Here is a 23,444-nt window from a genome sequence, read left to right as displayed (position 1 = left end):
CTCAAAAATTTCCTTTGACAAAATAAGCAAGTTAATAACTAACACGTCGACAGTGTACTGTGTGACTTACAGAATAAAGCAAAATATGGAAGGACACAGGGCGTGTCATTTTGGAGGTGTTTTGGGAAGACCCTCCCAAATAAAAATGGTGAAAGAATTATTCATTGTGCATCCGAAATTCAAATTGAACCGGGAGTTGTGTACTTTATCTGACAACCCTAATTCTGAAGGAAGAGGAGTCGCAGGCCTAGCCGGGGTCAGTTTGATTGGCGTGACCTTGCGAGGGGTCTGGGAGAGGAAAACCCGAGAGCGGGACCAAGTGGCTGGAGGGTATCTAGCAAATCCGGCGGCCTGAGCCCGCCGCCTCTAGGGCGGGCCCTGAAGGGTGGGCGGGGCCGCGCTAGCCCCGCCCCGTCACGTGCCCTGCCGCGTCGGCGGCACCAGAGCGCGCCTGGCGGTGGCGGCGGCGGCGGCTGAAGCGCAGGGGCGGCCGTGGCCACAGCGCGGGGGCTGGGCCCATGGCGGCGACGGCGGTGGCGACGGGGACCGGGGCCGCGGCGGGGACCGAGTCGGCCGAGCGGCCCCCGGGCCCGGCGGCGGCGCTGGAGTTGTGGCTCAGTGAGTATCCAGGCCGCCCCTGGGCGCGGGCACGTGAAGCCCCGCTTCCCGCCCCCCTAGGGCCTTCCTTTTGGGGCGGGGGAGCCCGGCGTCGGGGAGCCGGGCCCGGCCTGCGCCGGGGGCAGCAGGGTCGCCCGGGGCTGCCCCGAGAGGACCCGAGGACCCGCCAGGGCTGCAGGCGCGGGCCTGCGCTCGGCCCCTCCCCCGCCGGCCACCCCCTCTTAGTAGCGGTGCGGGGTCCTCGCTGGCAACCGAAATGGTAACGCGTGCTGCCAGGCACGGGGCTAAAAGCGTGTCCACTATTGTTGGTCCTCGCTACGACCCCGAGATCGCCTCTATTATTAACCCCGGTTGGGAGGCGGGGAGACTTAGGCTTACGGAGACTCAGGCCGACTGATGTGCAGTCCGTTAGGGGCTGAGAAGGATCTCTGCGCGGCTGCTGCCTTCGGTGCTAAGGAGTAAGCCTTCATACCTTGTTTGTGTATTTACTCTGGCCGGACTTACGTGCATGTTTGCCCCCTGTAAGCTTGACGGTAGTCCTGGGGGTAGGAGTCGTTATTGTCCCCGTTCGACCACGAGGAATTGAGGCTCAAAAAGGATAAAGAATATGCCCCTTGTACCGAGCTCTGCTAGGTGCTGGGGATGTTACCAAGATTCGTAACACAGGATCTCACCAACACATTTTTTGTGTGTGGGCTCACACCGACATAACATGACTTTATTAACGGGACTTGGCAGGGAGGGCGTTTATTTAGTGTGGTGGTTAGGAGTTGGTTTGTTTACCTGGAGGTTGTCACAGCGGACCTAGTGTTTGAACAATGGAAGCGACCACATTCCAGGCCGAGGAAACTGCATGTGCAAAAGCTGGGGACATGAGAATGTGGGGCATTCTGGGAACAAGTAGGTCTGTCTGCAGGAGTGCAGAGTCTAAGGAGCAGGAATCTGGAAAAGAGGGCTGCACAGCTATTTGGGGCCAGGTCTTCAAGGGTCTTGTATGCTGCAGAAAGGAGTTTGTTTTATCTGGGGGCGGGGAGGGGGCCTGTTGTGGAGTTTTCAGCTGGAGCATCTTGATGAGGGAACTAAATTGGATAGAGAGGGTGAGACTTCAGGCAGGGAGAGTAGCTAAAAAGCTCTTTTGGTAGTGTTTAGGGGCTGCAGTAGGACTAAGGCAGTGGGGAGGGAGAGTAGAAGTAATTAGCAGGCACAGTCAACAGCCTGATGCATTGGGATGGAGGCAAAGACGGGGAATCTAGGATGAACCCTAGGTTTCAGGCTTGGGTAACTGGTCGGTTACAGATGGCTACCCTGTGAGGAGGAGCTGATTTAGGAAGAGAGGTTGAGTTGTGGAGTTTGAGGTGCTTGTAGCATATTCAGAAAGAGATGCACTCTGGGCAGTTGGTTGGCTCCAGAGAGGGTAAGAGCTGGCAGTATGGCTTGGGGATCTTCAGTTCACAGGCAGTGAACTGGCCCTGGGAGGCTACATGTTAAAAAGAGCAGAGGTTTGGAGATGGAGCATGGGGAGCCCCAGCACTGAAGAGGCAGATGGGAAGAGCAGCTTGAAGACAGAAGGTGGAACAGAAGCAAAGGCGGGGGGGGAAGGAGAACCCAGGATATCAAAGGAGAGGTGGGGTTGGCAGGCAGTCTTGCTGCTTAAAGATAGAGTATGGGAGTCTGGCACAATGGCTCACATCGGTAATCCCAGCACTCTGGGAGGCCAGGGTGGGAGGATTGCTTGAGCTCAGGAGTTTGAGACCAGCCTCAACACAAGAGAGATCCTGTCTTTACCAAAAATAGAAAATATTAGCTGGGTGTGGTGGCTCAGGCCTGCAGTCCCAGCTACTCAGGAGGCTGAGGCAGGAGGATTGCTTGAACCCAGGAGTTTGAACTTGCAGTGAGCTATGATCAAACCATTGCACTCTACCTTGGGTGACAGACCAAGACTCTGTCTCAGAAAAAAAGAATATGGGGTCGGGCAAAGTGGTTCACGTCGGTAATCCTAGAACTTTGGGAGGCCAAGGTGAGAGGGTCGCTTGAGGCCAGGAGTTCAAGACCAGCCTGAACAACATAGCAAGAACTCGCCTCTACAAGAAAATTAGCTGGGCGTGATGGTGCACGCCTGTAGTCTCAGCTACCTGGGAGTCTGAGGCAGGAGGATCACTTGAGTATGGAAGTTGAAGATTGCCGTGAACTATGATTGGGCTACTGCACTTCAACCTGGGTGACAGAGCAAGATCCTGTCTCAAAAACAAATAAATAAGTAAATAAAAAGAGGCAGAGTAGAATAAGAAAGGAGCAGGGGAAACTTTGAATCTGGTAACAGGTTATTAACGACATCCGTTTGAGTTAAATGGTGGAGATGGAAGGTAGTTTATTTAGGAGGTAGTGTGATGGGGGGAAGTAGACCAGGTAAGGTAACTAGGAGCGGCTGGCCCAGGTAGAGATGAGCAGGAGTGCCTGTGACGCTGCCCAAGGAGGGGGAGTTCCTCAGCTCCAGCTTTTTTGGGGGCGATGTCCAAAGTTGCTAGATCTTCCAGCTTTTTAGGGAGGGCTAGAACCTATACTTCAATGTGAAATCTCTTGTTTTCAAAAGTTACCACCTACTTTGAAATGTAATTTGGGAAAGGCCAGGCAGAATAAATCAGTGGGGAGAGTGTAAGGAGTAGCCTCCTAGCCTTTTGTTTTGTTTTGTTTTATTTTATTTTATTAGTGGTGCTTGAATGTGAAAGGAAGAAGGGAGAGTAGTGAGAGGGAATTTAGGAGTAAAGGATATTTGAAGTAGGGGTACTTGAGCTCCTCGTTGTGCTTTGTTGCTTTGGGGAAGTACACCTCAATTCTAGAGCCAGTGTTCATCCATTGCAAGGGGGCCTTCGAGGTGCTGAAGGTCAGAGCCAGAGCAGAAAGGGGTGACCTGGCCTCGCACAGAGGAAAGACACCTTGTTTTTCTGAGTGTCTGGGAAAGGAGGTAAAGATGATTGCATGTGCACACGTTTTTCAGTGCTGTTATTACTACTGCCACCTGAGTGTTAGGGGCTGAGGTGGACTAGGGGACTTGAAGGTGGGGAAGTTTGAAAATGGCTGGTGAGAGAAATATAAGGGAGCCCACCTGGGCACTTGAGAGCTAGATTTCTCAGCCTATGCCCATTGATTTTCTGGGAATTTGGAGACATTTCTCTGTTGTGCATTATGTGATGTTCAGCAGCATCCCCAGCCTTGACCGACTAGATACCATTAGCATACATTCTTCTTCCCAGTCATGATATTCAAAAATGTCGCTAGACATCCCCAGATTTCCTTAGGGGGGTGGGATCACCTCTGCCCTTCTCTCCTGAGAGAGCTCTCTCCTGAGATCCTGAATTAGGAGGAGTGTGGAGTGTTCACTGGATGTCAGAAATGTATGTTGCAGTTCTCATGGCTATGTATTTTTCAGTGTTTTGTTTTTCTTCTGTAGTAGGACCAAAGAAGGTAAATTATGGTGTAAACCAAATTTATTGGGGATGAGGTGGTGGTGGTGCCATGGTGGGTCAAAGGAGTTGATGGTATGTCCGGGGCAAATGTGTAGTTGAAGGTGAATGTGTCATGGGTCTAGGTGGGGTGAAGGAAGTCACTCTAGCTGCGATGGTCTGAAGACTGGCCACACTTGAGTCACTGACAGATCTTGCCTAAGCCAGTGAAGCAGCTGTATCTTTAAGATGGGAATGGTAATAATACCTCTAATTAGGGTTGCTGGGAGGATCTAAATCTTTAATACAGGTAAAGCACTTAAAATAGTGCCTTACCATGACATGTATAGTAAATGCCCAGTCAGTATTAGCTATTGTTATTATCATTAGTCTTTTTTTTTTTTTTTGAGACAGTGTCTCGCTTTGTTGCCCAGGCTAGAGTGAGTGCCATGGCGTCAGCCTAGCTCACAGCAACCTCAAACTCCTGGGCTCAAGCAATCCTGCTGCCTCAGCCTCCCGAGTAGCTGGGACTACAGGCATACGCCACCATGCCCGCCTAATTTTTTCTATATATATTAGTTGGCCAATTAATTTCTCTCTATTTATAGTAGAGACAGGGTCTCACTCTTGCTCAGGCTGGTTTCAAACTCCTGACCTCGAGCAGTCCGCCCGCAATCCACCCGCCTCGGCCTCCCAGAGTGCTAGGATTACAGGCATGAGCCACCGCGCCCGGCCAGTCTTTTTTAGTTGCAAGTGACCAAAAACTAATTCATACTGGTTTACCAAAAAAAAGAAAGAAAAGCAACAAAGGGGAAGATTCATTTTTTTTCTTGAATTTTGTCTGTTTTGCCTTCTGCTGCAATCCTAGCAGAATTCATTTCTTTTTCCCATTGATTTGCAAAAGTCAGGGTTTTCCTGCCTGTTGGTCCAGCCTGGGTCTAGTATTTTACCTGGGAATCAGCATGACCAGGGGTATGAAATATGAAAACTGCCAGACCTGGAGTGGGCTGGGGGTGGTGCCCATTCCTAGGACTGAGGGTGGGGAGGGTGATCAGAAACCCCCTGAAAGTCGGACCTAGAATTGAGGAGGGATGGCTCCCAAAGAAACTTCAGGAAGCTGTTACCAGAAACTCATACTTTAAAAATGCAAAAAGCAGCTTCTGTACATTCTGTTCTGTAGCTATTTTTCCCCCACGTAGTGTATTTTGGTCATTGCTCCACATGACTGCATATATAATTGCCCCCTTTTTTTTGAAATGGGATCTCCCTACGTTGCCCAGGCTGGACTCTTAACGTCTTAACTGCTGGACTTAAGTGAGCCTCCTGCCTCAGCCTCCAAGTAGGTAGGACTGCAGGCCAGCCTGGCTATAGCTGCCTCATTCTTGTTAATGAAAAGCCTTATATGCCCCATTGTATGAGCTTACTGTAATTAATTTAACCAGTTCCTCTGTGTGTGGGGGGGGGGTTGTCTTAGTTGTTGCTATTAGTCTCATGCTATTAAAAGCAGTACTCAGTCTTGGTCTCTGGGATTCTAGCTCTGGTAGTGCTGTCAGGGAGGCAGGAGCTTAGTAAAAGTTGGGTGCTCAGTAAATCTTTCTTCTTCCACTTTGATCCGCGTTTATGCCTCCCTTGGGGCTCTGAGGGGGCTTGATTGCAATCTAGTTATATTCTGATTTCATAATAGAGGCTGGTTACTATTTAAAAAAAAGGAGGAAAAAACATTTATATTCTGGAGGCTAAGCTCATTCTTCTCTATCTTGGAACCCAACAAAGGACATTCCTGTGGTGGGTCTTGGTGGATTTTCACTTGTGTTAACATGAACAATTTCTGAACCATAGAGGTCTGTGTGTACCTTCTGCAGAAGGATTCCTCCTGCAGAGTGTACTGTGGGAGGGTTGGATGGATTCCGTTCCTCAAGGTGGCTGCTTCCCCACAGCCTCAGGGCTCCCCTCCTGGCACAGGCTGCTGCTAGTGGCAGAGTCATGACCCTGTTGGTTGGTTGGCAGCTGATGTGAGATGATTTGGCTTGTGAATGAGTTACTCTTGGATGAGCCATTTCACTCACAGCCGGAGGTCTCTACTGTTTTCTCAGTACTTCTGACCCTGTAGCAGGCTTGAAATGAATCACACAAACACTTTTTATTAAGCAAATATATGGCAGCAGTGTTATTTCTTGGCACCCCTTGTCCTCACATGCAGCTAAATAAATTCCCTTGGAGTATGGGATAGCCATTCTTGGTGCCCTGATGAGGCTGGAATAGTCCCCAAACAGAAAAGAGTCCTTTGAATTTCTCCATGCTATACCCTGTTGGCCCTTGGCTACTCCTTGGAGCAGATTGGTGTCAAATAGACCTGGGCAGTCCTCTGGGCATTGTTTTCTCTGGAGCTGCTCAAGGCCTCTGAAATAGCTTATGCAGGCTGGGATTTTCTTTTCACAGAGACCCAGTTACTTCATAACTGAAATAGTCGCCTCTCAGTGTGGGCAACATGTCCGGCCAACTGGCCAAACACTGCAAAAGATGAATCATTCATTCCCTCAGTAGATACCTGCCAGGAACTATTCTAGGTACTGGAGCATGTGAAGGTGACAGACCTCCTCCTTGCTTCGAGAGAGTTGATGACTTACGAGAAGTCAGAGTAGTTCCCAAGAAAGGCCCTGCATTTGTCAAGGATCTGAAGACCTGACCATGAGAGCAGCTAGAAACATCTGGACTTTGGAGCCAGGCTGACCTGGGGTTGAATTTTTGTTTCTACCATTTTCTTGCTTTGTGGCTGGGCAGGTTTTTTTCACCTGTAAAATGGTATAGGTGGTGGTACCAACCTCAGTTGTTCTGAGGACACTTGGCATGGTGCCTGGCCCACAGTAAGTACTTTTTAAAAATGGCAGCTATTGACAGGGCGCGGTGGTGCGTGCCTGTAATCCTTGTACTCTGGGAGGCTGGGGCAGGAGGATAGCTTAAGCCCAGGAGTTCGAGGTTGCTGTGAGCTAGGCTGACACCATGGCAGTCTAGCCCAGGCAACAGAGAGAGACTGTCTGAAAAAAATTTAAAATTAAAAAAAAATGGCAGCTGTTACTTTACTTTTGGGCCTTGTTAAACCTTGAGTGAATACCAGATCTAGCGGATAGAAGAAACTGTCTTATATTTTATAGATCTTTTTCCTGCTTTGCCTTTCTTAAGGGTTTGGAACATGATTTAACCTCAGAGGTTTTTTTCTTTGAAAAAGCTGATGCCTATTGCTGCATCTTTTTCACTTGGCAGCTGGGGAGGAGGAGAGGTTGTATAGACTCTGTGTGCGGTGGGCTTGGGTCCTGCCTGTCCTCTGCCTCCGGTTCCAGTCACATGTTGAGGTCAGAATAACTTTGAGGTGTCAACCTTGACCTTGTAGTGAACTGAAGCTGAAGCTTAAATGGTATAGAATTACTTTAGGTGATTCAGAGGCAGAATCTGTGAGAATCACTGCTTTAAATAATTTATTTGATGAGTATCTATTTTGTACCTGTGGGTAAGACATTGTGCTAGCTGTAGGGAATATATGGCTTCTGTCTTCAAGTGTTTCATTCCCTTTAGGTACAATAAGGCATGTATACATATTTTATAGTAAAAGGCAGAGACTGTATTACCATAATAATAATTAGCTATCCTTTACTGACTACTTACTATATGCCACTGTGCTGAGCATTTTAGATACTGTCTCCTTTAAATCACATGACAATTCCATGAGGAAGGTACTATTTTCTCTTTTTTTTTTTTTTATTTCGGCATATTATGGGGGTACAGATTTTAAGGTTTCAATAAATGCCCATTTCCCCCCTCCCCCCAAAAGTCTGAGTCTCCATCATGACCATCCCCCAGATGGTGCACATCTCACTCATTATGTATGTATATCTTTTTTTTTATTATTATTATTTCGGCATATTATGGGGGTACAGATTTTAAGGTTTCAATAAATGCCCATTTCCCCCCCTCCCCCCAAAAGTCTGAGTCTCCATCATGACCATCCCCCAGATGGTGCACATCTCACTCATTATGTATGTATATCTTTTTTTATTTTTTTTTTATTTTTAGAGATGGGGTCTTTCTGTGTCACTTAGGCTAGAGTGCAGTGGCACAATCATAGCTCACTGTAACCTTAAACTCATGGGTTCAAGTGATCCTACTGCCTCAGCCTTCTGAGCAGCTGGGACTATCGTGCCTGATTAATTAAAAAAAATTTTTTTTTAGGAGATGGAGGTCTTGCTGTGTTGCCCAGGCTGGTCTTGAATTCCTGGTCTCAAGTAGTGTCCCCACCTTAGCCTCCCAAAGTGCTGGGATTACAGCATGAGCCACTGTGCTGACCTTTTTATTTTATAGTTGAGGAAACTGAAGCTCAGAGTTCAAGGCCTAATAAGGTAGTTCAGGTAACTAATAAGGGTGGAGCTAGAGATCCCTATTAGAAGGTGGGGATAAAATATCAGTTCTGGAGAGGAAGCAATCAATGGCTTCTGTTTTGTGGGGGCAGGAGATAAAAAGATCAAAGAAGTCTTTATGAAAGGGTGGTATTTTGAATTTGTACTCAAGGGTTGATAGGATTTTGAGATATGGAACATTGAGAGAACGCTGTGTAGAGCAGTGAGGGGAATATAGGAATTGATAATCTGATTCCTTTTCCTGTTCTCTTTTCACTTAGAATGGAGTCAGTAGGTGGGAAGATGAGTGATTACTTGCCCTTTGAATCTATCTCACTGAGACGTATGACTTCCACATGACATAAATGTGACTGTGGTCAGGAAGAGTGCACTCTAGGGTGACTATGGCGTGTTGAGTAGTCAGAAGGGAGGGGAAGTAGTAGGGGCTGGCACAGTGGGAGGAAGTTTCCTGAAGGAGATGGAAATTCAGATGGGTCTTGAATAGGTAGGATTTTGAGAGGTGTGGAGTGGACATTTGGGCAAGAGGAATAACAACATCAGAAATAACAACCCTGAGAATCAGCCTTTTATTTCCAGAGCCTGAAAGAGCTGCTCGGTCAGAACCAGTAGAGGCTGGCCAGGCCAGGATGGGCTAGACAGTGGGGAGTTGGGAAGTTTCACCAAAGGCCAGAACAAAATCTTCCTGTGACACGTTCTTGTCTTCCTGTCACATAGCTAGGAAATGTCCAGGTAGCCTCTGAGATGCTGGCTCATGCCTGTCCTCCTTGGCAGGGCCTGAGTGGGGGAGTCCTGACATGTGGCATGAAGAAGATACACTCAGGCCGGCCTCTCCATTGGAAATGGAGCTACTTTCAGGGAAAGGGCTTGCTAATTAATTTGCTCATTCATTTAGTCAGCAAATAATCAGTAAGGGCGTACTGTGTGCCCGACACTGTGCTTGATGGTCCCTTTCGGCTGTCTGCCTGCTAGTCTGATCCTGTGGAGGTGTGATAATACAGCCTTGGCTGCCATGTTTATGAGGAGGGGTGTAAATTTATTTTTATCATGGTTTTGTTTGTGTTTTTCTCCTGAGACAGGGTCTCGCTCTGTCTCCCAGGCTACCGGGCAGTGGTATGATCATAGTTCACCGCAACCTCAAACTCCTGGGCTCAAGCAATCCTCCTGCCTCAGCCTCCCAAGTATCTGGGACTACAGGTGGGCACAACCATGCCCAGCTGATTTTTCTGTTTTTTTGTTTTTGTTTTTGTTTTTTGTAGAGATGGGTTCTCTCGCTCAGGCTGATCTCAAACTCCTGGCATCAAGTGATGCTCCCACCTCAGCCTCCCAGAGTGCTAGGATTACAGGTGTGAGCCACCATACCCGGCCTTATTGTGCTTTCTTTAACTTTATTCATTTCCTTAACAGACAAAGCCACAGACCCAAGCGTGTCGGAACAGGATTGGTCAGCTATCCAGAATTTCTGTGAGCAGGTGAACACTGACCCCAATGGGTAAGGTGACTTCACACATACAACTCTGGGGGCACCCCAGGCAGAGCATAGGCCTTTGTCTTTCTGGACTGTTTTACAGTTAGGCCTTCTTTTAATCTGTTGTCTTTCCCCACATCTACTGAGTACGTTATTTTTCTAAAATTAGTGAATTCATGTTTTTAAAAACACAGAACAGTCCATTTGCAACTGGCAATTATTAAAATTGTAAGTAGTATTATAAAACACTAATGCAGAGGAGAACCCTGAATGTTACTGATAGAATGTAGCCAGGTTACATAATTGAAAGAGATCCACGTATTCTCTATCATTGATATGTAATCTTTCTTAAGAAAAAGGAAAAGGGTAAGGTTTTATTGAATTCTGTTCCCAAAGCACCTGGACAGGAACTAAAGAATCAAGTCAGTCTTCCAGATGTTTAATCTACGTGGTACCAAATATTCAGCTGTTTTGAATTGAGCTCAAAGTTTGATCCCACTTTCTACACTTGGGTTTATTGAGCATTTATCACACACAGGCGGGGCCTGTGCTGCTCAGGACCTAGCTACACATATGTCTAGGACTGGACTGCCCAGCTTAGAGTTTGGGGGCTGGGAGCTTGCTTTCGTGAGGGGGGGGAGTGAGGTTGACATGGTCTGGGCTGGAGGAGGACCTTGGGTTTCTCCTTGACAATGCCTTGTTGCTGGCATTTATCTACTGAATGAATGAATGATTCATTTTTTGCTATGCAGTGGTTGGCCAATCATTTGGGTACTGCGGGTACAACAGGGAGGGTAGGAGTTGGCCCCTGTTGTTAGGAGCCCATGTGTGGGCTTTGTGTCAGTCACACTCCACCTGTGCTTTGGGACACCAGCTCCTTGAAGAGAGGTGACTTTACCAAGCATACTCAGCCATACCGGATAGTTTTTCCTGCCCGCCCAGAGTCCAGGTCTTTTTGTTTTCCCTTAGCCCCACACATGCGCCCTGGCTACTGGCCCACAAGATCCAGTCTCCGCAAGAGAAAGAAGCCCTTTATGCCTTAACGGTGAGTTTGGCTTGCCCTTTTAGCCTACGCTTTTCTGTCCTGATGCTAGAGAGAGTGCCGAGAGGGACTTTACCTCCTCCCTAGTCCTTTTTGTTGGGGTGGGGAGAGCACCTGAGTGGTTCACCTTCACAGGCCTTGAACAGCAGGCTGGAGGACAGAGCTGTGGGCCAGATTCTGCATCTTAGACCTGTTTTTGAGCTTGCCATGGGAGAAGGAGAAGAAGGTTTTATTTCCATTTGCGCTTCTTAGGCTGGCAAGTTCCAGTGTCCGCAGGGCCAGACAGGTAACATAAATGAGTGACGCTGCTGGGTGAGGACCAAAAAGCTGGAGAGCATGTGCCCGTCTAAAGAGGGCAGCTGCAGCACAGAACCAGCCGGTGGTTGCCAGGCGTGAGTTTGGGACTGCAGTTGCTAGAACTTCCCGTTTTTTGAAGAGAAACTGAAAGTCTAGATTTTTGTATTTATTTTCTCTGAAAGTTTAAATGTTGGTGATTAACTCGAAATGGTGAAAACCACAGTGTGGACCAAAGGAAGCATGTGCAGGCCCAATTTACCTGTTGAGTGCCAGTGGGTGACCTCTGGTTGAATAGTTCTTGGGCACTGGGTAGCAGATTTCTGCCTCTGGGGAAGGGCTGGTTCTCCAGTTTTATCTCCCAAAGGGTCTCCTTAAAAGGTGGGATGACGTCAGGGTATGATAGACCCCACTGAGCTATTTCCTGGGCATAAACCTGGCAGTTAAAGCAAGATTGAACAGGTGATATTTTTTCTTGATCTGAAAGTGTTCTCTTTCACCAAAACTTGTGTCATAGGCTTGAGGAAGGGTTAGCTGTGGTTCCAGTGGAGTCACCAGAAGATGGTCATCAGCTTTAAGGAGAGCCCTGGAGCCACTGGCTTTCCACCTTCTCACGGGGTCCCGTGTCTGTGCAGGTGCTGGAGATGTGTATGAACCACTGTGGAGAGAAGTTCCACAGCGAGGTGGCCAAGTTTCGCTTCCTGAATGAGCTGATCAAAGTGTTGTCTCCAAAGGTGAATACCTGGGTTTGGTCCTGCGTTCTTTGCCATGCTTATGCCCATCTTTCAAACTCCTGTCACCCTTCTCAGGCCAGAAGCAGGCCTATGTGTGGACGGAACCCACTCACCTGTCTGGCTTGTGAGACAAGGTTCTGTGCGTGAAAGCACTCTCCTCTATGAGCTCTAGGGAGACAGTGGTGCTCATCAGCTGACCTCTGCTCTTCCATTGTGTTAGCATTTTCAAATTTCCCCTTTAAGATGGCCTGGGGGATGTGTGGCCTCGAGGAGGTGAGGAGCTCTAGTTTAGAAGCACAATTTTCCTGTTAGAAACAGTGCCAGATGTGACTTGAAGTTTTACATCACATCTTGTGCTCTGTACCTTTCCTCCTGGCACCTGTTTTAGCTACGCCACTCTGGGGTAACCAGCATTGATCGAGCCCTGCCTTGCTGCATTCCAACAGCGGTTCTCTGGTGTCTAATGTGCGTTCTATGATTAAATTCAATTCCGACACTACCCAGAATTATGAGTTACCTAGCCCTTGCATATTGAGAGCTCAGTCCTACTTAGGGTGCCCAGACACCAGCCATGAGTCTTGTATGTCCTCAAGCTACTGCACTTCTGCACTGCTGACTACAAATTCAGGGATTCCCTTGACCTCTTCTTCCCAGGTTCCATAATTCAATAGAACATCTCACAGAACACAGGAAAGCACTATATTTCTATTCTTGTTGTATTGTAAAGGATACAAATGGAAGCATACATAGGGTAAGATCTTATTGATGCGGAAAGGGAACACAGAGCTTTTGTGCCTTCTCATGGAATCTGAGCTTGCCACCTCCAGTCATGTCAGTGTGCTCACCAACCAGGAAGTTCTCTGAACCTCCTGGTGTCAGAGTTTTTAATCTGGCGTTTCATCACCCAGGCATGATTGATAAAATATTGGCCGGTTCACACAATCCTGGGGTCAGGGGATAAAGCTGAATGTTCCAACCCTCTAATCACATGGTTGATCTCTTTGGAGTGACCAGCCTCTCCCTTGAAACTAAGCAGCCACCATAGTCATTATTGGAAACTCAGATGTGGTCTAAAGGGGCTTGTGAACAATAAGACCCTCCTGTGACTCAGGAAATTACAAGGGCTTCGAAGCTCTGTGCCAGGAACTGGGACAAAGACCAATTTTTTTTTATTCCGTACTTGCCCCAGTCGAAAAATGAATGTCCCCAGTGATGTGGACAAGAATCTGAACTAGGCCTGTATATGGAGGTCTTTAATTTTAGCAGTTTTGGAGGTTGATTTCTTTTTTTTTTTTTTGAGACAGAGTCTTGCTTTGTTGCCCAGGCTAGAGTGAGTGCCGTGGCGTCAGCCTAGCTCACAGCAACCTCAGACTCCTGGGCTCAAGCAATCCTACTGCCTCAGCCTCCCGAGTAGCTGGGACTACAGGCATGCACCACCATGCCTGGCTAATTTTATATATATATTAGTTGGCCAATTAATTTCTTTCTATTTATAGTAGAGACGGGGTCTTGCTCTTGCTCAGGCTGGTTTCGAACTCCTGACCTCGAGCAATCCGCCTGCCTTGGCCTCCTAGAGTGCTAGGATTACAGGTGTGAACCACCATGCCCGGCCTAGAGGTTGATTTCTTGAAACCCAGGAAGGGCTCTGGGACGGGGTGCCAGATAATTTGGCCTGTAGTTGTGCCTCCCTCTCAACCAGCCTTGCGCAGCTTGTTGCCTGGGCCTCAGTAGCCCTCTGGCTACTGGAAGTATTGGCTAAGTGGTCTCCTAAGTCCCTTCCAGCTCTAGAATTCTTTCCTTTTTACTTTCAGTACCTGGGGTCCTGGGCCACAGAAAAAGTTAAAGGAAGAGTCATTGAAATACTCTTTAGTTGGACAGTCTGGTTTCCAGAAGACATCAAGATCCGAGATGCCTATCAGATGCTAAAGAAACAAGGTCTGACTTCCTTTACTTTTGTTGTATTCCCATTTGACAGTGTCTTGTTTCTTCTTGCTTTTTTGTGTGCCTTATCATTTTTTGTTGAAAGCTGGGCTTCTTGTGTGGGACAGTAGAGAGTGAGGTGGGTTTTTTTTGTTGTTGTTAGTTTTTTTGTTTTTAGGTGTTTTTTTTAAAACACAATATGGCTTTTATTTACTTTAAAAGTCACAGTGAGTGCAGATCTTCTAGGAAGAAGACATATAGGTTTGCTTTTCCCTGTCTGCCAGAAACCACCAGCACAACAAAGGTCAAAATACAAACTATGTCACTAAATTAAAACATTTATTTTTATTTTTAAAAATTTTTGGATGCATAAGAATCAACCTCTTTCTTTGAAGTAATAGAATTTTTCCATGAAGTACAGATAAATATTACCTCTTAGCCAGAGTTTGAAAAATACTATTCTGATACAAGTAATAACTTGCAGGCTTATAATACCTTATAGTTACAAAAGATCTTTCAATAACCATATAATGGATTTGTTTTTGTGTTTTTTTTTTAGAGACAGAGTTTCACTCTGTCACCCAGACTGGAGTGTAGTAGCACCATCATAGCTCACTGCAACCACCAACTCCTGGGCTCAAGTGATTCTCCCACCTCAGCCTTCCAAAGCACTGGGATTATAGGCATGAGCCACTGCACACAGCCTTATTATTTTTAATTAACACACATAATTATACATATTTATGGGGCACAGTGTGATATTTTAATACACTTATATACAACGTGTAATGATCAAATCAGGTTAATTAGCATATTTATCAGTGAAGTAAATAGTTTTTATTTCTGGGAATGGTGGACCTTTCCTTCTGGTAGGCAAGATTTGAGCTGGGTTTGAGATTTGTTGTTGTAGTTATCCTCACTATATTAGACTTCAGATTTTTATAGTGTTAGCTCATGTTTAGGTTGGTGGCTGATTTGCCAGAATTTTCCTTGGTATCTGCTCTGCTCAGCTGTAGGTCTTCCTCTCAGTGAGGGTCTTTCTCCCTGCTGTTGCTGCTTCTCAGTAGACAGCTGTCACTTGTTATTCAGGGGTGGTAGGGTCAGGGTTCCTATTAAGCCTTAGCCTTAGGCAGACACCATGTCTCTGAGTCTTGATAGGATCTAGTTGTGATCCTGCCCTACCCCAGCATAGGTCTGCATTCAGGACATAATTCCTTCCTCCATTCTTCCAAACTCTTTCTCCAGCTGCAGTGAGTGTCCACCACTGCTATAAGGACTACAGGGTTTGTTGCCCTTCCCGCAGTAGTTTAAGACTTTTGTTCTGTAGGGAGAGAAGGATTTAGGTGGAACCTCATACCTTCCTACTCTTTTTGTTAGCCCCTGGTGAGGCCCCTGGAGAAGAGCTTATTTTCTATGTATTGCAACCTCCAGAAGTTCTACATTCTCTTGCTAGCTTACACTGCCCTGTAAACAATTTTTAAGCAGTTTCAGCTGGGTTATTTTCATTGGCATTGCCTCTTGTCTGTCGGGGGGGGGGGGGCATTGTTTTTCTTAGATTTCAGGTTAATTGGTTGTTTCCCTGTGATCTCAGCTCTCCAAAGGATTCGGGAAAGTTGTGAATTTGCATGTTGTCCAGTGTTTTGTTGTTGTCACAGTGGGGGTGATGCTATCCCACTTTTGTGCGTCATGTCTGGAGGATGAGAGTCTGAATCCTTTTATATTGGGCTCTTCAGAAGAAGGAACCCAGGTTCAGGATGGACTATTGTTCTGTCTATGTGCACTCACTTAACATTTTTAGAAGCTTCATCGGGGATACCACAGTAATTTCTGGGCCCTGGGAAGTTATGTAGCTGCATAAAATGATCGGTATTTTTATAGCTAGTGTAAGGCCCACAGACTTATAGGCCTTAGAGACTGGTTCTTTTGACATGGCTGGCTCTCATGCCCCTGACTTCATGGTGGTTCCTTGGATCCTCCTGAGAGGTGATGCAGAGCCTCATTTATACCCTGATGTATTCTTTATTTAATTTTTAAAATTTTTACTTGGGTGCCTTGTATTTGGTATATTCTTTTAAGGCCGTTGACAATGTTTTCCTCTTGGGGTATCAGGAACTGGTGGTTTCTGGACTTTATTTTGGATTCCAGCTAAAATCACTAAGTGTCCATATCAGTGTATTAACTTTGTGAACTGCATGTTATAGGCATTATAAAACAAGACCCTAAGCTACCAGTGGATAAAATCTTACCCCCGCCTTCTCCCTGGCCCAAGAGCTCGATCTTTGATGCCGATGAAGAAAAATCAAAGGTAAGGAACTCCTCCCTGACCTCAGTGGCCTACATGGAGTGTGTCCAGACCTTTTCTCTTAGGGACTCTCCTTGGAGTGCCTGGGATCTCCTCTGATCCCTGAACCAGAGGGGAGAATGTGAGGAGGTGAGTTAGTGAATTCTCTGCCTAGAGGCCCTTAGGAGTAAAGAAGCAGAAGGTTTGGGTATGGTCTGCACAGATGGGCCAGATAATAAATGCTGTGTTCTTTGTGCCCTCCCACTTGTCGGTGCTACAAGCATGTCTGGGGGAAAGAAGGTTCAAAAGGACAAGCCAAGGGGAGTGTGGGGGTGTGGTGGGCATGTGAGCCTAACCTCACCCATTTTCTTTCCACGGTGGCCTCCCAGAATTGTTGGCCTTGGAACATTAGTAAGGAGAAGGAAGAGAACAGGAAGGTGATCAGAACCTAGCCCAAAACCCCGGGGTAACACTGTGGTACCTCTGAATCAGAGATCACTTTTGATCATTACTCTTCTTGGTCAGTCACAAGGTCTGGTGAGCATGGTATCAGGAAAGCTCCATGCCACAGATGCTCTTCTGTTTGGTCTGCTCTGCCTTCCAGTTACACCCTCTCCTGTGCCCTTCCCTTGGTTCTAGATGATCAGCGGCCATTAGGTCACTGTTGTCAGAACAGGCAAGGCTAGTCTAGGTTCTGGCTGCCTTTCTCTCTGGCTCTTCTCCTACTTGGTGTTTGCAGAGGGTGGGAGGAGCTAGGGAGGAAGTGTGGGGTGACTTCTGAGAGAGTTAGAATCCTGCATCACTGGGGCTCATTATCCCCATCTTTCCTGCCATCCATCTGAAAAAGATTGAGTGACTCCTGTATGCCAGGCACTCCGTTAGGCATTGGGAACAAAGTGACAAACATCACCAAGGTCTGTCTCATCATAGATCCACTTGGTCCAAGGCAACCTCTGCACTACAGACCTTTTGGGCTAGATAATTCTGTGGGGTCGGGGGGCAGCTGTCCTGTGCTCTGTAGGATGTTTGTAGCATGCCTGGTCTCTACCCAATATGTGCCAGTAGCATCCCCTCCCCAGTTGTGACAACCAAATATCTCCAGACTTCACCAGCGTCCCTTGGGAGATATAATCCTCCCAACCCCGACCCCATTGAAAAACCAGTGGTCTACTGGGATAGTCCCAGTACCCAAATCATAGTGTCATTGTGACCATTTGGTAAGATGATGCATATAAAATGTGTGAGCTGTTAGTGTTAATTCTTCTATTGCTGCTGCTTCCTCCCTGGGCCTGAGGGAGTTATGGTTTCACCTACTCCTTTTGTTCACTCTCCAGCTTCTGACAAGGCTTCTGAAGAGCAACCACCCTGAGGATCTTCAGGCTGCAAACCGGCTGATCAAGAATTTGGTCAAGGAGGTGGGCATTTTTCCAATTGGCTCACTAGAACAAGGATTTGACAAGAACAGTGTATATGTGTATGTGCTTGAGAGGGTGAATGAACAGTTGCCCGGGAACGGCCGCCTGTCCCTGAACTCTGGGGAACAGCCATAGCTCCCTGAAGGGCAGCAAGGTGGAGATTAGAAGCAGAAATCCTCCAGTAGATGTGAAGGAAAAAAAACAGGCAGAAATCCTGCTACCATCCTTCCTAGCAGCTTCTCTCATCCATGGTTCTCAAAGCTATTTTTAGCTACTAGCTTCTGTCCCCAGGACAGGTATTGGTGTGGACAAAGTCCAGGCTTAGGAATCTGTTTTTCAGAGGGATTTGAGCCTGGTGGTACAATGGAGTAGGTCACCAGGCCCCAGAGTGTATTATCTTCCATAGGAATTCTGAGTTTTGAGTATTTAGTGTTTTCTTCACTCAAGGAGTGAGCACTCACTTTCACTTAGACTCCCCTGAGCTTTCACTAGTGATCCTTTCTCATCCTTTATTCAGGCTTCCTCCAGGGTTTCTGCTCCCTCACTTCCATCCTCCTTTTTCTCCCTAAAGGAACAAGAAAAGTCAGAGAAGGTGTCTAGGAGAGTGAGCGCCGTGGAGGAAGTGCGAAGCCACGTGAAGGTGCTGCAGGAGATGCTGAGCATGTACCAGAGGCCGGGGCAGGCTCCCCCAGACCAGGAGGCCCTGCAGGTGATCCTTCAGGGCTGACAGGAAACTGCACACGTTTATTCACAGTGTTTTGACTTGTATATTTCCATGAAATATCATCAAGATCAAGATAGTAAATATATCTTGTCACCTCCCAAAACTTCATGTCCCTTTGTCATCCCTTCCTCTCCTCCCTGTCTCCCCATGGCCAAGCAACTGCTGATTGCTTTCTGTTCTGATTAGTTTACAGCTCATAGACTTGTATGAATGGTCTTTATTTTTGTCTGGTTTCTCTCACTCAGCATTGAGATCCATTCCTGTTGCTCTATTAATAGTTTTCTTTTTATTGCCAAGTAGTATTTCACTGTATGTGTGTAGCACAGTATATATATATATATTCATTTATCTGATGGTGGACATTTCACTTGTTTCCAGCTTTGGGTATGAATTAAGCTGCCATAAACAATTGTGTGCGGGATTTTGTGTGAATGTCTGGTTTTGAGATTGCTAGGTCATCTGCTAAGTGTGTAGTTAACATTTGAAGAAACAGAGCATTGTCCTTGGGATGCGGAAAATGGGACTTCGCAGATGTTGTTGAGGAGAATGAGGTTTGGCTCTGGGGGACCCTGTGGGTGGCATCATGGGAATGTTCCAAAGGGAATGCTGGCATTGGGCAGCAGTGAGGATGGGCGGCTTAGATGTTAGTCACAAAGCAGAAGTCACCCTGTTGTTGGTGCCATCCAGCCACGGGCAGAGGCGAAGAGCCTGAGGAAGAGAGATGTGTACATAGGGACAGTGAGTTTTTTCTGGGCTAAGGTCTTTTGTCATTTTTTTTAACTTCTTCTATTTTGAAGAGAATCTTACGCTTGTAGCTCAAACTTTTCCCCAGGCTCTTAACTCCTGTGTTACTTCACGTCTGCAGTCATGAATTCAGGACAGACCGAGGAGGGCTTCTGAAGCCACAGACTCTGCCGCATGCTTGATCAGAGCCACCCGGGGCCTTGTGTGTGGGCCTAGGTGACCAAGCTCTGTTTTTCCAGGTCGTGTATGAAAGGTGTGAAAAGCTGCGGCCTACCCTTTTCCGGCTGGCAAGTGACACCACTGATGATGACGATGCTCTTGGTAAGAGTTTTATTTCCCTAGGCATAGCTAGCACCCCAAGTGCAAAATAGACATGGTCCTTCTGTCGTGCTGCTCTGGCACCAGGATCAAGACAGAGTGGACTTTAGGTTCTGTAGCGATTGGGTTTGGGAAGGGCATGGCCTGAGTTGCTTTAGAACTGATTTCAAGAAGATTCTAGGCTTGCATAAGAAATCAGCAGCAGATCTGAAGCGTAGAAAGCGGTGGAAATTTACTATGGAGATTGGGTGTTAGAAAGGTAGAAGAAAATCCTGCTGGAGGCTTGATGGAAGGCTGAGTGATTGATCCCACAGAGGTCAGAGAGACAGCTGTGGCAGAGGGGAGCATCCTGAAGGGATCACCAACTTGTGTACTTCAAGGGCCAGATAGGTCAACTAAATGATCCAGGCCGGTGGGATATTGTAGGGGCGGTGGAGTGTCCATAGGTACTAAAACAATTTTAAAACTTCTTATTATGGAAAATCTCAAAACAAAAGAGGGGAATAGTAGGATAAATCCTATGTATTCTTTTTTTTTTTTTTTTTTTTTTTTTTTTTTGAGACAGAGTCTCGCTTTGTTGCCCAGGCTAGAGTGAGTGCCGTGGCGTCAGCCTAGCTCACAGCAACCTCAAACTCCTGGGCTCGAGTGATCCTTCTGCCTCAGCCTCCCGGGTAGCTGGGACTACAGGCATGCGCCACCATGCCCGGCTAATTTTTTATATATATATCAGTTGGCCAATTAATTTCTTTCTATTTATAGTAGAGACGGGGTCTCGCTCTTGCTCAGGCTGGTTTTGAACTCCTGACCTTGAGCAATCCGCCCGCCTCGGCCTCCCAAGAGCTAGGATTACAGGCGTGAGCCACAGCGCCCGGCCAATCCTATGTATTCTTCACTTGTCTTTACTAATTACCAGTTATGGTAGATTTTTCTTTTTCTTTCTTTTTTTTTTTTTGTAACTGGCTGATCTTTGGATCTTACTTCATCTATACCTGTCTCTTGTATCCAGCCATACCCTAGTCTGTTTTGGAGAAAATTCTAGACATGTCAAAATAACCAAATATTCAGCCAGTTTTCAAATTTCCCTAATCATTTCTCTCCTTAATCATCTCTAGATAACTTTGTAAAAAAGACTAACAAACATAAAACACAGTTATAAATCAGACTCAGAAGCCACAGTTTATAATTGCTTGATATTTCTTCAGTCTTTTAATGGATAGCACACGCCTGACCTCCCCTCCATCTCTATCTCACATGAAAGGTAGAGTGTGACAAGGCAAACTCTACTTTGCCTTGTAGAGTTCTATTGGTCTGTTTTGCTCATTGCATACCCCATGTCGATGTTTAATGTTTCTGTTTCTGATATTTCTTTTTATAGCCAATTGGATTGGGGCCTTGATCATTTTGGGTTCAGTTCGGGGGGTGGTCAAGAATACATCATAGAATAGTTGTTTAGGAGGTCCATGGTATCTGATTGTTTTTTGTGATATAATTATTCTCTAACCTCATTATATTCTCAGTGATTGCAGTGAGGTCAGAGGTAGTCAAATTGAAGTTTTTAAACCGCTTGCACATGCCAAATGAAATACTTTACATTAAATTCAACCCCATCTTGCCAGTTTGCAATCTTTGTCCACAGTCAAAAAATTGGCAGGAAATAAGCAGTTGGTCACCCCTAAGAAGCAATCTTCCAGCACTTTGGCCTGCAGTGTTCGTTATACATCACCCCAGCCATGTTGCTATTTTGTCTCTCCTAGGAAAGAGTTGTCTGCAGGTTAACCAGACCATAGATGCTCATGTAGTTTTTGAAATCCAGTGTGTATTTTATGATTTTTGTTGGGTTTGTTTGTTTGTTTTTGAGACAGGGTCTTGCTCTATTGCCCAGGCTAGAGTGCAGTGGCATCATTATAGTTCACTGTACCTTCAAATTTCTGGACTCAAATGATCCTCCTGCCTCAGCTTCCCGAGTAGCTAGGACTACAGGTGCCTGCCCCCACGCCTGGCTATTTTTCCATTTTTTTGTAGAGGCAGGGTCTCCCTATATTGTTCAGGCTGGCCTGAAACTCCTGGTCTCAAGTGATCTTCCCTCGTTGGCCTCCCAGAGTTCCAGGATTACAGCATGAGCCACCATGCCTGGCCCTATTTTATACTTTGGCATGTTTCAGTTTGGATGCCAAAATTTTGTGAGAAATACTTGATCAGTATTTAATATTTTTAAAAATTATAGGTTAAAAAGTAGATTCTTATGCCAAATTGTTACCTACATACTTAAAAGCTTTCTAATAACTGAATCAAGTACTAAGAAATTCTTTCAATATTTGCATCCACTTTGACAAAACAGCATCAGGTTTTTTTTTTTTTTTTTTTTTTTTTTTTTTTTTTTTTGAGACAGAGTCTCGCTTTGTTGCCTAGGCTAGAGTGAGTGCCGTGGCGTCAGCCTAGCTCACAGCAACCTCAAACTCCTGGGCTCAAGCAATCCTGCTGCCTCAGCCTCCCGAGTAGCTGGGACTACAGGCATGTGCCACCATGCCCGGCTAATATTTTTCCTATATATTTTTAGTTGGCCAATTCATTTCTTTCTATTTATAGTAGAGACGGGGTCTCGCTCTTGCTCAGGCTGGTTTCGAACTCCTGACCTCGAGCAATCCGCCCGCCTCGGCCTCCCAGAGAGCTAGGATTACAGGCGTGAGCCACCGCGCCCGGCCAGCATCAGGTTTTAATTTAAAATTAATTAAAAATAAAAGGCCAGGTGCAGTGGCTCATGCCTATAATCCCAGCACTCTGGGAAGCTGAGGTGGGAGGATCACTTGAGGCCAGGAGTTTGAGACCAGCTTGGGAAACATAGCAAGACCTCGTCTCTACAGATAATAAAAGAGACATAAAAGTTTTAGTTCCTCATTGAAAGAGCTATATTTAGAGTGCTTACTGCCAGCCATTATGTTGGACAGCGCAGACATAGAAGGTAAAAAAATTAGCTTCCTTCTACATTCAGAACTAAGAGTATTAGGGCTCAGAGGTTAAGTGACTAGGCCTGATTACATGATCTTGGAGCAGGAGGCACAGATAACCTGAACCTAGTCAGGCCATGTGTAGGCTGCTCTGCAGAATGGCTTAGGTTGTTGAGATTGTTGGTAGTTAAACCAGGGGGTTCTGATTTTTCTCTCATTCTTTAGCCGAGATTCTCCAGGCAAATGATCTCCTCACCCAAGGAGTTCTGCTGTACAAACAGGTGATGGAGGGCCGTGTGACCTTTGGAAACACAGTGACCAGCTCAGTGGGAGACATACCCGTCTCCAGAGGTATATTTGAAAGCCTCTCCCTATCTTCTGCCTTGGGGCAGCCTGCAAATCCCAGAAAAGACATAGGTCCTCAGAATATTCTGGATTGTAGCATAGAAATGAGAGAACTTGCCCTCTTATCCCTTTCCTGTGAAAACAGATTTCATGTAGCCTGACTATGCCACAGTAGCCATCGCACGCTGATGCCAGGCTGGACCTCAGCTTTGGCTACACACGGAAGCAGATGGCTGAGTTGTGCCTGGGTTTGCATTCTCATGAGTGCTTACTTACGGGACCAAAGAAATGGTTTTCCTCAGTGGTTCCTGGTGCCAGGCTAGCTGCGTCAGAATCACCCGGAATACTGGTTAAATTGCAGACCCTGAGGTCCCTGGTTTGACCCTTGTGAATCAAGACTGCCTGGAACTAGGCCTGGGTATCTGTTTATCAGGCTGTATGGGAGATTCTGACGCGCTGTGGTCAGAAACTTCAAAGGCCCTGAGCTGGAAAAGTTCAAGTCTGTTCCTGTCCAGGGTGATAGGACCTTTAGAGGAAGACTCTGTGATCTGTAGGGTGGGAAGGCAGTCCGCTGACTACCTCATGGTCCAGATGCCAGCTCAGGCTGTGTGTCAAGACATGCTGCTGAGGTGAGAGGTTCTTGGGACAGGGTGTTATCTTTTGATTAGGAGGAGCCTGAGAGAAGCTGATAGGATTTAAGGGGAGACTTTGCTCTAGTATCTTACTTATTTTTCTAACCGTGTATGTTTT

General features: G+C 46.5%; 1 protein-coding gene across 1 annotated transcript in view; it reads left to right on the top strand.

Annotated features, from left to right (window-relative positions):
* Positions 1-414: 414 nt before the first annotated feature.
* Positions 415-23,444, top strand: part of GGA2 (golgi associated, gamma adaptin ear containing, ARF binding protein 2) — a 31,872-nt gene continuing 8,842 nt past the window's right edge. The window contains exons 1-10 of the mRNA XM_075995177.1: positions 415-618; positions 9,872-9,956; positions 10,902-10,977; positions 11,904-12,002; positions 13,814-13,937; positions 16,124-16,227; positions 17,538-17,618; positions 18,190-18,327; positions 19,326-19,407; positions 22,575-22,700. Coding sequence (XP_075851292.1) covers positions 519-618; positions 9,872-9,956; positions 10,902-10,977; positions 11,904-12,002; positions 13,814-13,937; positions 16,124-16,227; positions 17,538-17,618; positions 18,190-18,327; positions 19,326-19,407; positions 22,575-22,700 — 1,015 coding nt within the window. The 5' untranslated portion in view covers positions 415-518. The remainder of the gene's footprint in view (positions 619-9,871; positions 9,957-10,901; positions 10,978-11,903; positions 12,003-13,813; positions 13,938-16,123; positions 16,228-17,537; positions 17,619-18,189; positions 18,328-19,325; positions 19,408-22,574; positions 22,701-23,444) is intronic.

Source organism: Microcebus murinus, chromosome 19 (assembly GCF_040939455.1).
Source record: "Microcebus murinus isolate Inina chromosome 19, M.murinus_Inina_mat1.0, whole genome shotgun sequence".
NCBI classification, from domain to species: Eukaryota; Metazoa; Chordata; class Mammalia; order Primates; family Cheirogaleidae; genus Microcebus; species Microcebus murinus.
The sequence above is the reverse complement of the archived record's forward strand: the minus strand, read 5'-3'. Positions and strand labels throughout refer to the sequence as shown.